The sequence below is a fragment of the Phodopus roborovskii genome, unplaced genomic scaffold (genome assembly GCF_943737965.1).
Source record: "Phodopus roborovskii unplaced genomic scaffold, PHOROB, whole genome shotgun sequence".
Taxonomy (NCBI): domain Eukaryota; kingdom Metazoa; phylum Chordata; class Mammalia; order Rodentia; family Cricetidae; genus Phodopus; species Phodopus roborovskii.
The window spans coordinates 1,970,175-1,982,740 of NW_026126480.1; the positions used below are offsets into that span (position 1 = coordinate 1,970,175).

General features: G+C 42.5%; 1 protein-coding gene across 1 annotated transcript in view; it reads left to right on the forward strand.

The window, feature by feature from the left end:
• Window positions 1-12,566, forward strand: part of Me3 (malic enzyme 3) — a 172,707-nt gene that overhangs the window by 65,914 nt on the left and 94,227 nt on the right. The window contains exons 2-3 of the mRNA XM_051192187.1: window positions 6,193-6,326; window positions 8,072-8,221. Of these exons, the coding sequence (XP_051048144.1) occupies window positions 6,193-6,326; window positions 8,072-8,221 (284 nt within the window). The remainder of the gene's footprint in view (window positions 1-6,192; window positions 6,327-8,071; window positions 8,222-12,566) is intronic.

Below are 12,566 nucleotides of genomic sequence, written 5' to 3' on the forward strand. Positions count from 1 at the left end.
TGCCACCTGGCCCTGTCTGAAACAAAAGAGGCTCCAGCTGAGTTTGAACACAGTCGACCTTGGTTGCTACCCAGAGTTCTTCCAGTCAATCAGAACTACATCTCTAGGACCTCAAGATATCTTCATGCAAAAGTCTTTTACTGTGGCTGGTCTGTCACTGAGCTTACCTCTGGCTCCTATTTCCCCAGCTCTCTCAGCCTGATCCACACGGCAAGCCACTACTCTGTATGGTACTCCATTATGCAACTGAGACAGGAAACAAGGCCAAAGATCTGATGTCTCAGGCCCTTGCATTCTGGCACATATATGGTGGTTCAGAACCATCCAGAACTCAGTTCCTATGCTTTATACTAAGTCTGGCTTGGAATGACCTCCAATGTGAGAAAGTTCTGCCCTGTCCAAAGCAATGTGGGCCTCTCTGCTAAGTTAATTAAAATAAAAGGAACTTTAAAATTCTATTTTTTCATTTATACTGGCCACATTTCACATGCTCAGCAGCTATATGTGTTCAGTGGCTACTGCATTGTCTACACAGATATAAAACATTTTTCTTATAGCAGTGCTGAACAGACCAGTGTATTGATGTATTAGTGAGGGCCCACTACTACAAGTTTGATGTAGGAATGATTTACCTGGGGCCTATAAACATCTGGACCATTCTATGTCTTTTCATTCAGATTCCAGAAGATCTAAATTAGTATCTGCCATGTAATTTTCTTGCAAAATGAATTCATTTATTGAGTAATTGTTCTTTATTGGCTACTGTGCCAGGCAGTGAGCACACAGCTGATATATATATGTCTCTCCCATGAAAGAATTTATTATCCTGTATAGAAAGGAAATAAACCCAAATTGGTTTTTTTGGTACATTAAATAGCTATTGCTTAACCAGAAACAATATGAAACTTCAATAACCCCAACCTAAAAACACTTCATCTACAGTGAGTTTAACTTCCGTATTCCAATCCACTTCAATAGCCCAGAGCATTGAGTATTCTCAGAGGTAAAGTGATTTTCTTAGGATCACACAGTACTAGAAACCGAACACATACACACCTCAAATAATAAAATCAATCTTAAAATAGATTCTGGGGCTGCATAGATGGTTCAGCAGTTAGGAGCACTGACTGCTCATCCAGAGGACCTGGGTTCAGTTCCCAGCAACTTTCATCTTCCAGATTCTCTCCTACTCCCCATACTGCCTGTGTGGTGGTGGCACCTCCATTCCCTTTCACAGGAAGACAAGCCAAATTGTATCTACAAGCTAGAACATGAACTTCCAGGTATACTATAGCTGGAAAGTCACATGCCTCCAGTATATAAGTGCAGCCAGAGGTAGCAGAGACCAGCCCTGAGCAGTCTCCTCAACTGCCCTCTTGAGAACTTGCCACAGCTCTCTGGATATGTAATTCTATACCTGAGAACAGAACTACATCTGGGAGAAAGGCTATTCTTGGGTTTGTCTACAGAGACTCCCCAAAGCTTGTATTTCTGAGACTCCATATATCCATCCCAGGAGTGTACTAAGAGCCCTCATAAACGTGATGCAAAAAGAGAGAACGGCAGCCTTAGTAATCCCACTTCCTGTTCCAATCAGCAATCACACCACCCTAAGTCTTAAAAGTCTCAGACAAATGGAGTCAAGAAGTAATGCAAAAGGAGGAGGAAATGCCGTCCAGTTCCCTAACAGCTAATCACCTTTAACTGTATGCCTCGAGCTGAGTACATAGCCCTGTCACAGCTACACTACCTTCTATGCTTTATAGTTGATTGATGAAGGAAGCTGGTTATCACATAAGCAGTCAGCAAAGAGCATGATGTAATACTGTGTGGGACAGAAAGCCTGTGACGTGTGCCTACTAATGCTTTCTTCTAATAAGTATATTGGTGAGAGGAAACAACTGTGTATATTGATTGAGATATATATTCAGACGTACAGCCACACCTGTTTGTAGAATGCCATAGACCAGTTGGAGTCATGGGAGAGAAAGCCCCTGGAAGGGGTTGACTGTGATTTAGAAGACCAGCATCAGAAAGCAGTCAGAGCATGGTGGACATGGGCACTGGTATGAGTCCAGTTGTGACAGCCAGAATGAATGTGAAGAGAGAAATGCCTGGAGTGGTGGGTGAAGCAGCCTTGTCAGAGCCTATGAACAAGCAGTCACACTTGGGTGATGTCACTTTCAAGCCCTGCTTCCAGCCTAACTCTGAAGTGCACCTTAAGGCTCATCTCCAGCATCTACTAGTGAACTTATTTGTGCCACCTCCTTTGAACAAAAATATAATAGTAATAAGAGAATCTAGTACTTCCTTAATGCTTTTTATGTAAACATATCTGTGTGAAGCCTTTCCACGGGCATTATTGGTTAATTCCACAATACATGAAATGACAACACTATATCCTAAGTGGGGAAAAAGCCTCACCCACCATGGCAGGGGCCATGATTGTTATTCCGTACTCAAGTAAATTTGTAAGGACAGGGACCAGAGGCTATTTCTATTTGACACCCCAGTGTCTTATATGGCAGGACTTAACTGATGCTTATGAAATAAACAAGAAGAGATTGCCAAAAAAGCAGCCTAGCTCTGGGTCCAGTAAGCCAAGGCAGATTGCCAAAGAAAATCAGAGATTCTCGCTCATGAGGAGCAAGAGCTCTAGAAAGCTTGGATCTCAGAACAGCAGGACCTAGAATGAAGTAAGGTCTGATGGGCTGCTGCCTCTGAGTCCAGCATTTGATGGTGGGATATTGTAGTGGGGGATATATTCAAGCATTTACTCTTTGATACCAGTAAGTTTTGTCCTGACACATGGGCAGGTTGGCAAATAGATGAGTTCAGGACTTAGGCTGGAAGGGATATGATGAACTAGGCAGCATCAGGGACAATAAGAAAAAATTAAAACAGATGCAACACAGTCACTGAGAGTCAGAGTGGCCACAGCCTTCAGTTATTAAACAAGTGACAACCATTGGTTGTTGGGTCTTGCAATAGTCCTGTGGTTCCCTGGAAAAGCCAGAGCAGATGATGAACACTTGGATGAAAATTCTAACACCTGAAACATTTCATACCAGTAACAATTGTAGGTCCCCACATGCAGATCTTAATTAAAGAATGCCACTTGGGTATGAGGTCAAAATTATTTTATTTTATGCGTATAAGTGTTTTAGCTGTATGTGCACCATATGTGTGTCTGATGCCCTTGGAGGTCATCAGAGGGCATCAGAAACCATGGAACAAGAGGTACAGATGATTGAAAGCTGTCATATAAGTGCTGGGGACTGAACTTGGGTTCTTAACCACTTAACCACTTAACCATCTCTGCATCCACAATGAGGTTGAAATTTAATTGTGAGAGAAAGTAATTTTCCAAAGCCATTTTCCCATTTTGAGGGTCTTGTTAAAACTAGATAATATTGTCTGTAGCCTATTTATCAAGCACAGAAAAGCTAAAACTTCTCAGTGTGGCAATGATGATGGGTAATTGAACCACTGCAGACTCCTCCATATTGTACAAGCTCCATTCTTACTGCAGGACTTCTGGTGTACTTTGTGGAAACTGACTTTCTGACATGCAGACCAAGAGGCTAAGAGCCACTTAGCAAGATTTATTTCTCTTACAGATAAATGCAAGGCCTAACATATTTCCCCTAACACATTCACCACAGTGAATGGTCTGTAAGGTGCCTTTATTACCCTGGTGCTGGAGGCTAAGGCAAGATCACAAGTTTAAGTGAACCTATGCTACTTAGTGAGATGCAGGCCATCTGGGGCAATTTAGTGGGACCTTGTCTCAAAGTTAAAATAAAAAGAAGGCTGGGGATATCACCCGGGAGAAGCATGTTTCCTAGCACCACAAGGCTGTGGGTTCAGTCCTCCATACCCATTGCAAAAAAAAAAAAAAAAAAAAAAAAAAAAAAAAAAAAGAAGAAGAAGTATTTATCCTTTTGGAGCCATGGAACTGCTAAATTGTTTTTCTGCTTTGCCATGTATAAATCTAGAGCTTCTAGAAGTAATTTCCTTAAATCCTTAAAATTACCAGTTGCTAAACAGTCATTCATTTTCCTCAAACACAAAAGAAGTTGTTGGAAGTCAGCCAAGAGAAACACTTAAGCTTTTAGACAGAAGCAGGCTGTTATTAAAAGCCACAGTGACCATTAACAAAGATGATGTCATAATTAAATGTCTGGGATCCTGGGGATCCCTGTGGCTAAAGAGAGGCAACCGTGATCTTTCCAAATCGGTTAAAAGACACCTACCTAATGGTGTTTGGTAACAGTGGTGCACACTCTTAATCTCAGCACTTGGAAGGCAGAAGCAGGCAGATCTCTGTGAGTTTAAGGCCAGCCTGGTCTACATATTGAATTCTGGGACATGCAGGACTACATGGTGAGACCTTGTCTTAGAGAAAAAGAAAGAAAGGAAGGGAGGAAAGGAAGGAGGGAGGGAGGGAGGGACGGAGGGAGTGAGGGAGGGAGAAAGGAAGGGAGGAAGGAGGGAGGGAGGGAGGGAGGGAGGAAAGAAGGAAGGAAGGAAGGAAGGAAGGAAAGAAGGAAGGAAGGAAGGAAGGAAGGAAAGAAGGAAGGAAGGAAGGAAGGAAGGAAGGAAGGAAAGGTGACCAGTCTGTAGGCAAGGGAGGATCCTGCAAAGGAATCTGGGAACTATCATGGTGGCCCCTGCTTGAAAAAACTGTTGGCAAGCACCAGGGATGTATGAAACTGGTAACTGGGGCTAGAGAGATGAGTTAAGAGCGCTGGCTGATCTTCCAGAGGTCTTGAGTTCAATTCCCAGCAACCACATGGTGGCTCACAACCATTTATACTGGGATCTGATGCCCTGTTCTAGAATAAAGGCATACATGTGGATAGAGCATTCATACCTATAAATAAATAAATAAATAAATAAATAAATAAATAAATAAATAAATCTTTTACACAACAACAACTAGTAACTGTTAGGTCTGCAGCTACAAGCTGATGAGGCCATACCCACCTGCAGCAACCTCCTTCTTACAACTGCTGAAGAAGAAATGGCAATGTGGTTACCAGGATCCTGTCTGGGAATCTCTAACCCTCTAACAGAATCTTCAGGTATCTGGATTTCACAAGAATGATAGGTGCCATGGTCATTTTTCCAAGGAAGTTACAGGCTCAAGTTGCCAGACTCCAGGATAACACAAACCTACCGTTAGCTGGCAAATCCCCAACCAGTATAAGGGTCTGCCATAACTAAACGTGCCCCTCTTGTCCCACATCATCAGAATAGCACATTCCTTCCCAAAGGCCAAAGCTGGAATAATATGATCAATAAAGTAACCAAGACAGGGTTGTATCAAAAGCCAAAGTAGAAAACAATAGTCACAAGTCTATCTTAATATGTATCAATTCTGACATAGACAAATTCTCAGGACAGAATAATTTCAAAGCAGGAGACACTAACAAGCAACTACCTCAGCTTGATGGTTGTGATCCACACCAACAGAGACGATGCCCTCTCCCCCTGTGGCCTTCCCCTGAAAACCTTCAGACCCACTGTAATTGTGAGAAAAGCTGGACTTAACTAGTAGAAAGTATTGTCCAAAATACCTGACACTCTCCACAAGATCCAGATTATAAAAGGCTTAGGGCATCTGAGTATTGTCATAGCTAAAGCAGGCCTAAGGAAATGACTAAATATAATGTGCTTTGCTTGAATGAAAGCCTAGATATCACATGGGCATGGTAAAAATAAATAAATAAATAAATAAATTTGAATAATCTATAAACAAGCTATAAACATTGAACATTAACTGTATAATGGGTCACTCTGTTTGTTCAAACTTCAATATATGCCACACTAACCTAAAAAGTCAGGGATAGTGTGTGTGTGTGTGTGTGTGTGTGTGTGTGTGTGTGTGTGTTGGGAGGGGGACAGGGACATTATTCTATAGTCTGGTTTTCTATGGGTCTCAGCTTCTTTTTTTAAAAAAGTCAAAATCTAGTCTTGATGAAGTGACTGTTAATGACTGCCTTCCTCATTTGTCTTACCAGGAGGCCTCATTGTATCTAGCACAGAAAGTCCCCTTTTAAACAGCAGAGATGGGGTCTGGGTCCATCCTTTTTCACTGATTCACACTAACTTTAGTTGTCTACAGATGGAGCAGCTGATCCTCGGCTTCCTGCATATTCATTAAGTCTGTGTTCTTTTCTTATCCAGGGCATGGCCTTCACACTCGAAGAAAGACTGCAGCTTGGCATCCATGGCCTGATCCCGCCCTGCTTCCTCAGCCAAGATGTCCAGCTCCTCCGCATCATGAGATACTATGAGAAACAGCCAAGCGACCTGGACAAGTCAGTGGCTGAAGTCGGTTCTCTGTGTCCAGGCCTGAGGCTGAGCTGCTCTGCCCTGCAGCTTCCAGAGGGTTTCTAAATTCTCTGTAACTAGGAAAGGCTGAGAACCCTAGAGACTTCCGATCCAGCTCTACCTTAAAAAGAGTTATGGTTTCCCTAGAGATGAGGCTTACAACAGACACACAGCTAAAATGAACCTGGATTTGACTAGTGGAGCCTGGGCGGCCATATGAGAGATGTTAGAGATGAGTCAGTCCCAGAAGCCTTGATGGAACAACTCAACAGTCAGCAGGGACTTGGGGAGGTCAGAGCAGAAGGAGATGGGCCAAAATCTGGAGACATGGGTCTGTTAAGGTATATAGCAAAAGGAAGTGGAGGAAAGGGAGATGGAGAGAGGATGCATTGGGAAGGATCTAGATACTATGTTAAAGGTCACGGCAAATAAGAGTACTGCTTCCTCTTACTACTGCTCAGTGGAGACACAACCGCAAAGATCCCCTTTCAAAGCCTTTGAGTCTCTTACTAAGGATGGTAGTCACCACCCAGGTACACACCCTGAGTCAGCATGGGATTTAATCACCACGGGCTCCATCCAGCATCTATGATTTTAACTTCTATGCTGTACATAGCTCAGAGATGGCAAAGCCTGGTTATTAAAAGACTAATCTAGAATGAGTGAAATCCACCTTCCCACATGGAATAACTAAAGCTACTTTTCCAATCTCTGTCTTTCACCTGTATAGTGACTGTGCCAATGGTATCTGACTCATTGGGTCTTAAATGCATGTCTTTGTGATGTGCTTAAAATATTGCCTGGGACATAGGAAACCCTGTGTAAGTTTGTTACACAAATGTGTCCTCTTGCTATGGGCTCTAGCAGATATATAGGAAGAAGATAAATGTTCTTTCTGTATCCATTGAGCTAAATGCCCATGAAGGGCAGAATTCAGTAGCACATAAGGTTCATTCTGCATCTAGTGCCTCCTCTAAGCCAACCAGAGCTTCTAAGAAGCAGTTAACAAGCATGGATGGCCCTGCCCACTCCTAAAGCACTAAACTCCAAGGATATTACTCACATTAACTCTGAGACCATATTGCCACCAAGTCAAATATTCTCTCCCTTTTATTCACCTAGTCACATCACCTTGAAGAGAAAGCCAGAAGTTACACAACAGATTATACTAACAAACTGATACTTACCCAAATGTTAAACAATCAGAAACTCTTGTTAAATGGACCAAAAAGAACAAAAGTCAAAAAAATAAAATGTTTGCTTAAAATAGGAAATTATAAAAGCAACAATCTCTAATGTTTGCCTTCTCAATGCTATCTAACTTAATGGGCCTCACTTACTTGCCTAAAATAATGCTCTATAATCAGGAAGTGATAAGTGTGCATATTCCTGAGAGCTCTAGAAGGCTTGATCCTGGCTCTCTACTTTCCTACACTCATTCCCAAGAGTCTATCAATTCAACAAGCTAAGAAGGCTATCCAGCCATACAGACTGTGGTTTGCTGATAAGTGTTCCATCGAGGAGGGAAGCAGAATGTAGAATTGGAGAAAAGTGCACACTAATGGCTAGGGATATGGGATGCCCTACACTGGCAGTGGGTTGAGGGCATGCCTACCCCTGTGTGTAAATCCTCCCTGGAGCAACGTTCCTATTCTTAAGCACAGTGACATCATCCAGGATCTATAAGCATCAGTGTCCCTGAGATCAGCTGGCTTCTTCTTTCCTTTCCAAGGTATATCATTCTCATGACTCTCCAAGACCGAAATGAGAAGCTCTTTTACCGAGTGCTGACCTCAGATGTGGAGAAATTCATGCCCATTGTGTACACACCCACTGTGGGGCTAGCCTGTCAGCAATATGGTCTGACCTTCCGCCGACCGCGGTGAGTACCTACTAAAGGGGCCAGGGAGAGACTCGTCTGTAAACCCATAGAATGGAAGAAATAGTTTTGAGTGGCCTTGCTTCTTGACCCTTAGAAGCTACCTTAGAGTCGATGGCTAACAAGGAGACTTATGATTTTTAAACACATGCTCAGTAAAATAACACCACCAACCTGGAATGCGCTGAGAGAGAAGTCAGCAAGGAGATGTTGGATCTTTCTCCACCTCCCAATGATAAATGTTCAACAAGATGCTTGAGGTTGGCCTGAGAAGTAGTTCCATTGTTTTCACAGTCTCCACGTGTCACCTCTCCATGTCCTTTCCCTATTCTGTTCACATCCACCATACCTACAGTCCTCTGAGTAATTGAGGACAATGAATAGCACCAGACACAAAACACATGCTCTCTTTCCAGTCCTTAAATAGTATATATACCTCCATTTGGAGTTAGTTGACTTAGATTCAATAAAAAAAGAAGTCTCTTTCCAGCCCTTAAATTGTATACTTCCATTTGGAATTGACTTAGGTTCAATACAAAATGCCTCTTTTCAGCCCTTAAATTATATACCTCCATTTTGTTGACTTAGATTCAATATGAAATGTCACTTTATAAGCAAAATCTATGGCATTACATTTTCTCCTAAAACTAAAGGGTTGGAAAGTAATTTTCTAAAGAAATAGTTTTTGCCTTCATTTTCAGTACTGAAAAAATATATGTATAAAATATTTGTGGTAGAAAAATAGGAAAGTTCTCAGTACAAGGTACCTGATCTATGTAACTATATATAGTTCTTGCATTAATAGTAAAAGAAAGATCTAGATATACTATATGTAATAGAACATAGGAAAGCTATAATAACTATACAGTATCCAGTAAACCAGTGGTTCTCAATGTTCTTAATGCTGCAGCCCTTTAATACAGTTCCTCATATTGTGGTGATTCTCCCCAGCCCCAAATTATTTTCATTGCTACTTAATAACTGTAATTTTGCTACTGTTATGAACTGTGATATAAATATCTGTGTTTTCCCATGGTCTTAGGTGACCCCTATAAGGGGTTGGTTGACTCCAAAGGGATTGCAACCCACAGGTTGAGAACCACAACAAAACATATGTGTAATTTACATTTACACATTCAGAATATCCGTGTTTGAAACTGTTAAAGAATAAAAAATAGAAACAAAAAAAAATCTAGCTAAGGGGGAAAGAGAGCACATATCAGGGCCTATGGAATCAAGATAAAACTAATTAGGGTTAGGAGTACACAGAAATCAGAACCTCTCAAACCACTAAGATGACTAGGTCTCCCTGGGTCTGTAGGTGACATGAGGAAGGCTGGTGATGACCTTTTATAAACTGATGAAATCTGACTACTCTGTGATATGGTTGAGGGGGAGGTTTTTTATTGTAAATATGAAGGTCAAAACATCCAGAGGCATCTGGAATAGTCCAGAGCAGAGAAAAAGAAGTCAACTGGACATGACCAGCAGATTGGGCCTGGCCATGAGAGAAAGCAGGAGCAGAGCAGAGAGGGCAAACGGAGGGGAGGGAGTGAAGGAGACAGAAATGAGAGAGGCATGGCTGAAATAGGGTTATATGGAGAAATGAGAGGGGAGGGGTCATGAGTTGAAAAGGTTTAGGGTACAGGGTGCCAGCATGAGCTCTGAAATGTTTAACAGGTACTTGTGATACTGAGGGAGCCTGGAGTGTGAGCTTTAGTATGCTAATAAGCACCACAGATAGCCATTTGTGCCTTCTGCCAGTGACAAAGAAAATGGCTCCTTTCCGTAGTACCTGAAGACTGCTGACTTTTGTCTAACCACCACAATTTGGGGAAATGACGTGTCCTTTGGACCTGACAGACCTAACAGAGGACCATTTGGTAGGATTTATGAATTTTCACTGGGGAACAGCAAAGGGAAAACTGGAAAACTCCATTTTGAAATTTTGTATTGCTGTAGTTGTAGTTGTTGGAAACTCAGGAAGATATGCCAATCAAGAGGAATTTGTCTTTCATTGGTGTGTTCTCATGTGAGACAGGCTGAAGCAGTCTTCCTGACAAATATCCAATGGCTGCTCCCTTCCCATTTGTCATGTTCTGAGTCACCTTCTGGTCCCAGCCTCATTACCTTGTGTTATTTTCTTTGTAGCGCTTGTTTCTATCTCTGGTAACTCTGTTTGCGTTTACTTCTACCAAGAAAAACTATGGAATTTTTAATTCTATTTGTCTAGATATCACCCTTTGTTAGTTAGAATGCCTGGTGTCTAGCTCTTCATGACAGTAAAACAGGAGGCTGGACAGGAGAATGGACAAAGATGTCTGCCCCAAAATGAAGTCTCTTTCTCATGATCCGAGGGAGGTGGACTGATGGGGAGCAGTTTCTGGCTCAAGTCAGACTTGTGTTCTCTAACGACTCAGCAATGGGCAGAGCAGTGGTTGTAGGGTAGGACTCAATGTTTGCAGAAACAGGATCCTGAACCACTTGCACACAGAGAACTAGGTTATCTCCAGGTGTAGGTAGCAAGGGTGCTGCAGCTGGGGAGACAGCCTGGGGGAAAATAGGCAACAACACAAGCACTAAAGCCCCAAGATGAACTGAAATGTGGAGAACATCCTAACTGTAAGACCAGATACTCTCCTCAGATCTTTACCCATCCTGTTTAATTATCATCACACCCTCAGGAGGTAGGCACTGATATTTTCTACAGAATGAGGAAACTGAGGCACAGAGAAGAAAGTTACCCAAAGTCACATAGCAAAGCCAGCACTGGACCTGGGTACTTGGAACTAACACAGTGTGAGCAGGAAACCGCCTCACTGCTCACCGTACTGCTTCATAATTCAGGCTGGCCACACACCATGGGCACTCAGGGTTGGGCACCATTGAAGTTCCAAGAATGATTGACTGCCCAGGGTCTAAGGTGAAGATTAAGTAGATGCCATTTCAGAGCCTCTCCCCAGAGGAAAGATCTAGTCAGGCCATTGACTTGCAGCTGGCTGACGCTAAGGCAGGTTCAGGCAGACTGAAATGTCTTCTTGGATTAATTCCTCACACCTAGTACAGTATGTTTTTCACTAACCCTTCTTCAGATGACTACCCAATTAAATGATTTGACATGTGACATTTTGAGCTGTTGCTCTAGGTTTCCATCTGGCCTCTTTCCAGGTGTTAATTTCACACCAGCCTTGCTCCCAAGAGAGGGAAGACTTTGGGTTCTGCCCTAGCCCTGAGCTTCATCTGAGGCCTGGTTTAGGATGGTTTTATAGATTAACATCTGAGGAAAGGACAGCCCCAGGGCCAAGAGAATGAGAGCCAAGCCCTCTCAGTTTCTGAAATGATAAATAGTCCTGCCAGGTTGCTGTTAACAAAGAAATGCTCTGTAGAAGGGCTGGTCCTGCACCAAAGCTAATTAGGTTCAGCCAACACTTGAATTGAGACCTCCAACACACCTTGGCTCTACATCACCTCAGAGCCTGGAAGGAGGGTATCTAAGGGTACCTAAAAGTAGATCTATAAGGAGAGTGGCTATCCCTCATCCCTGAGTGCCTTTCTCTTGGAAAAAGCTCTGTCGGCTTCAATAGGTCTGACTGGCAGGGGCAACCACAAATGGTTATTGGAAACAAGTGAAAGCCAAAGGGAAGGCTGGGTAGATGCCAGGACAGATTTCAACCCAAAAGACAAGGTGTCAAGGGGAAGCCAATATGGTTCAGGGTCCATGAGTACTCTTGGCCCAAGCTACCCACCTTCCTCATTCTCTTAGATTTCAGGTGGGCACACACAGTTGTGGATATAGCATTTTGAGTCTCATTGTGCTGTCTAACCTGTATGAGTGATTGGAGGTGTTAAAGAAAAAAAAATATTCATGATACTTAAGAGGGTAAGCAAAGCAGACTTCGTTCAAGTGGAGGACATTTTCATAGGTATAGAGACCACTGTGCAGATTCTTGCCCCAAGGTAAAAGATTAGACTCAATTTTAACAATGAAAAATGGAAAATATAACCAAGAAGCAGAGTGGGGGTAGATGATAGTAAGATTCCAAGGTGAATTGTCATCAAAGGTAGGAAACATTTGCTAAAGTAACTTGGCAGGATTCTTGCTCAGAGTGGGTTCTTCAAGGACAGAGAATGAAGTTCACTGCCTGACCTATCAGAAGAGACTGAGGAGCCTGACTAAAGATGGGATTAAAGGAGAATCTGTCAGAGAGTTGGACTAGGGGAAGTGGAAAGAGCTCAGACCTTAAAGTCAAGCAATCTTGGCCTCAAATTTTAGGTCCTGATAACTTTGACAATTAGCATAGCAACTTCAACCCCTTGGCCTTTTCTGTATGAAATGGGAGCAATGCTT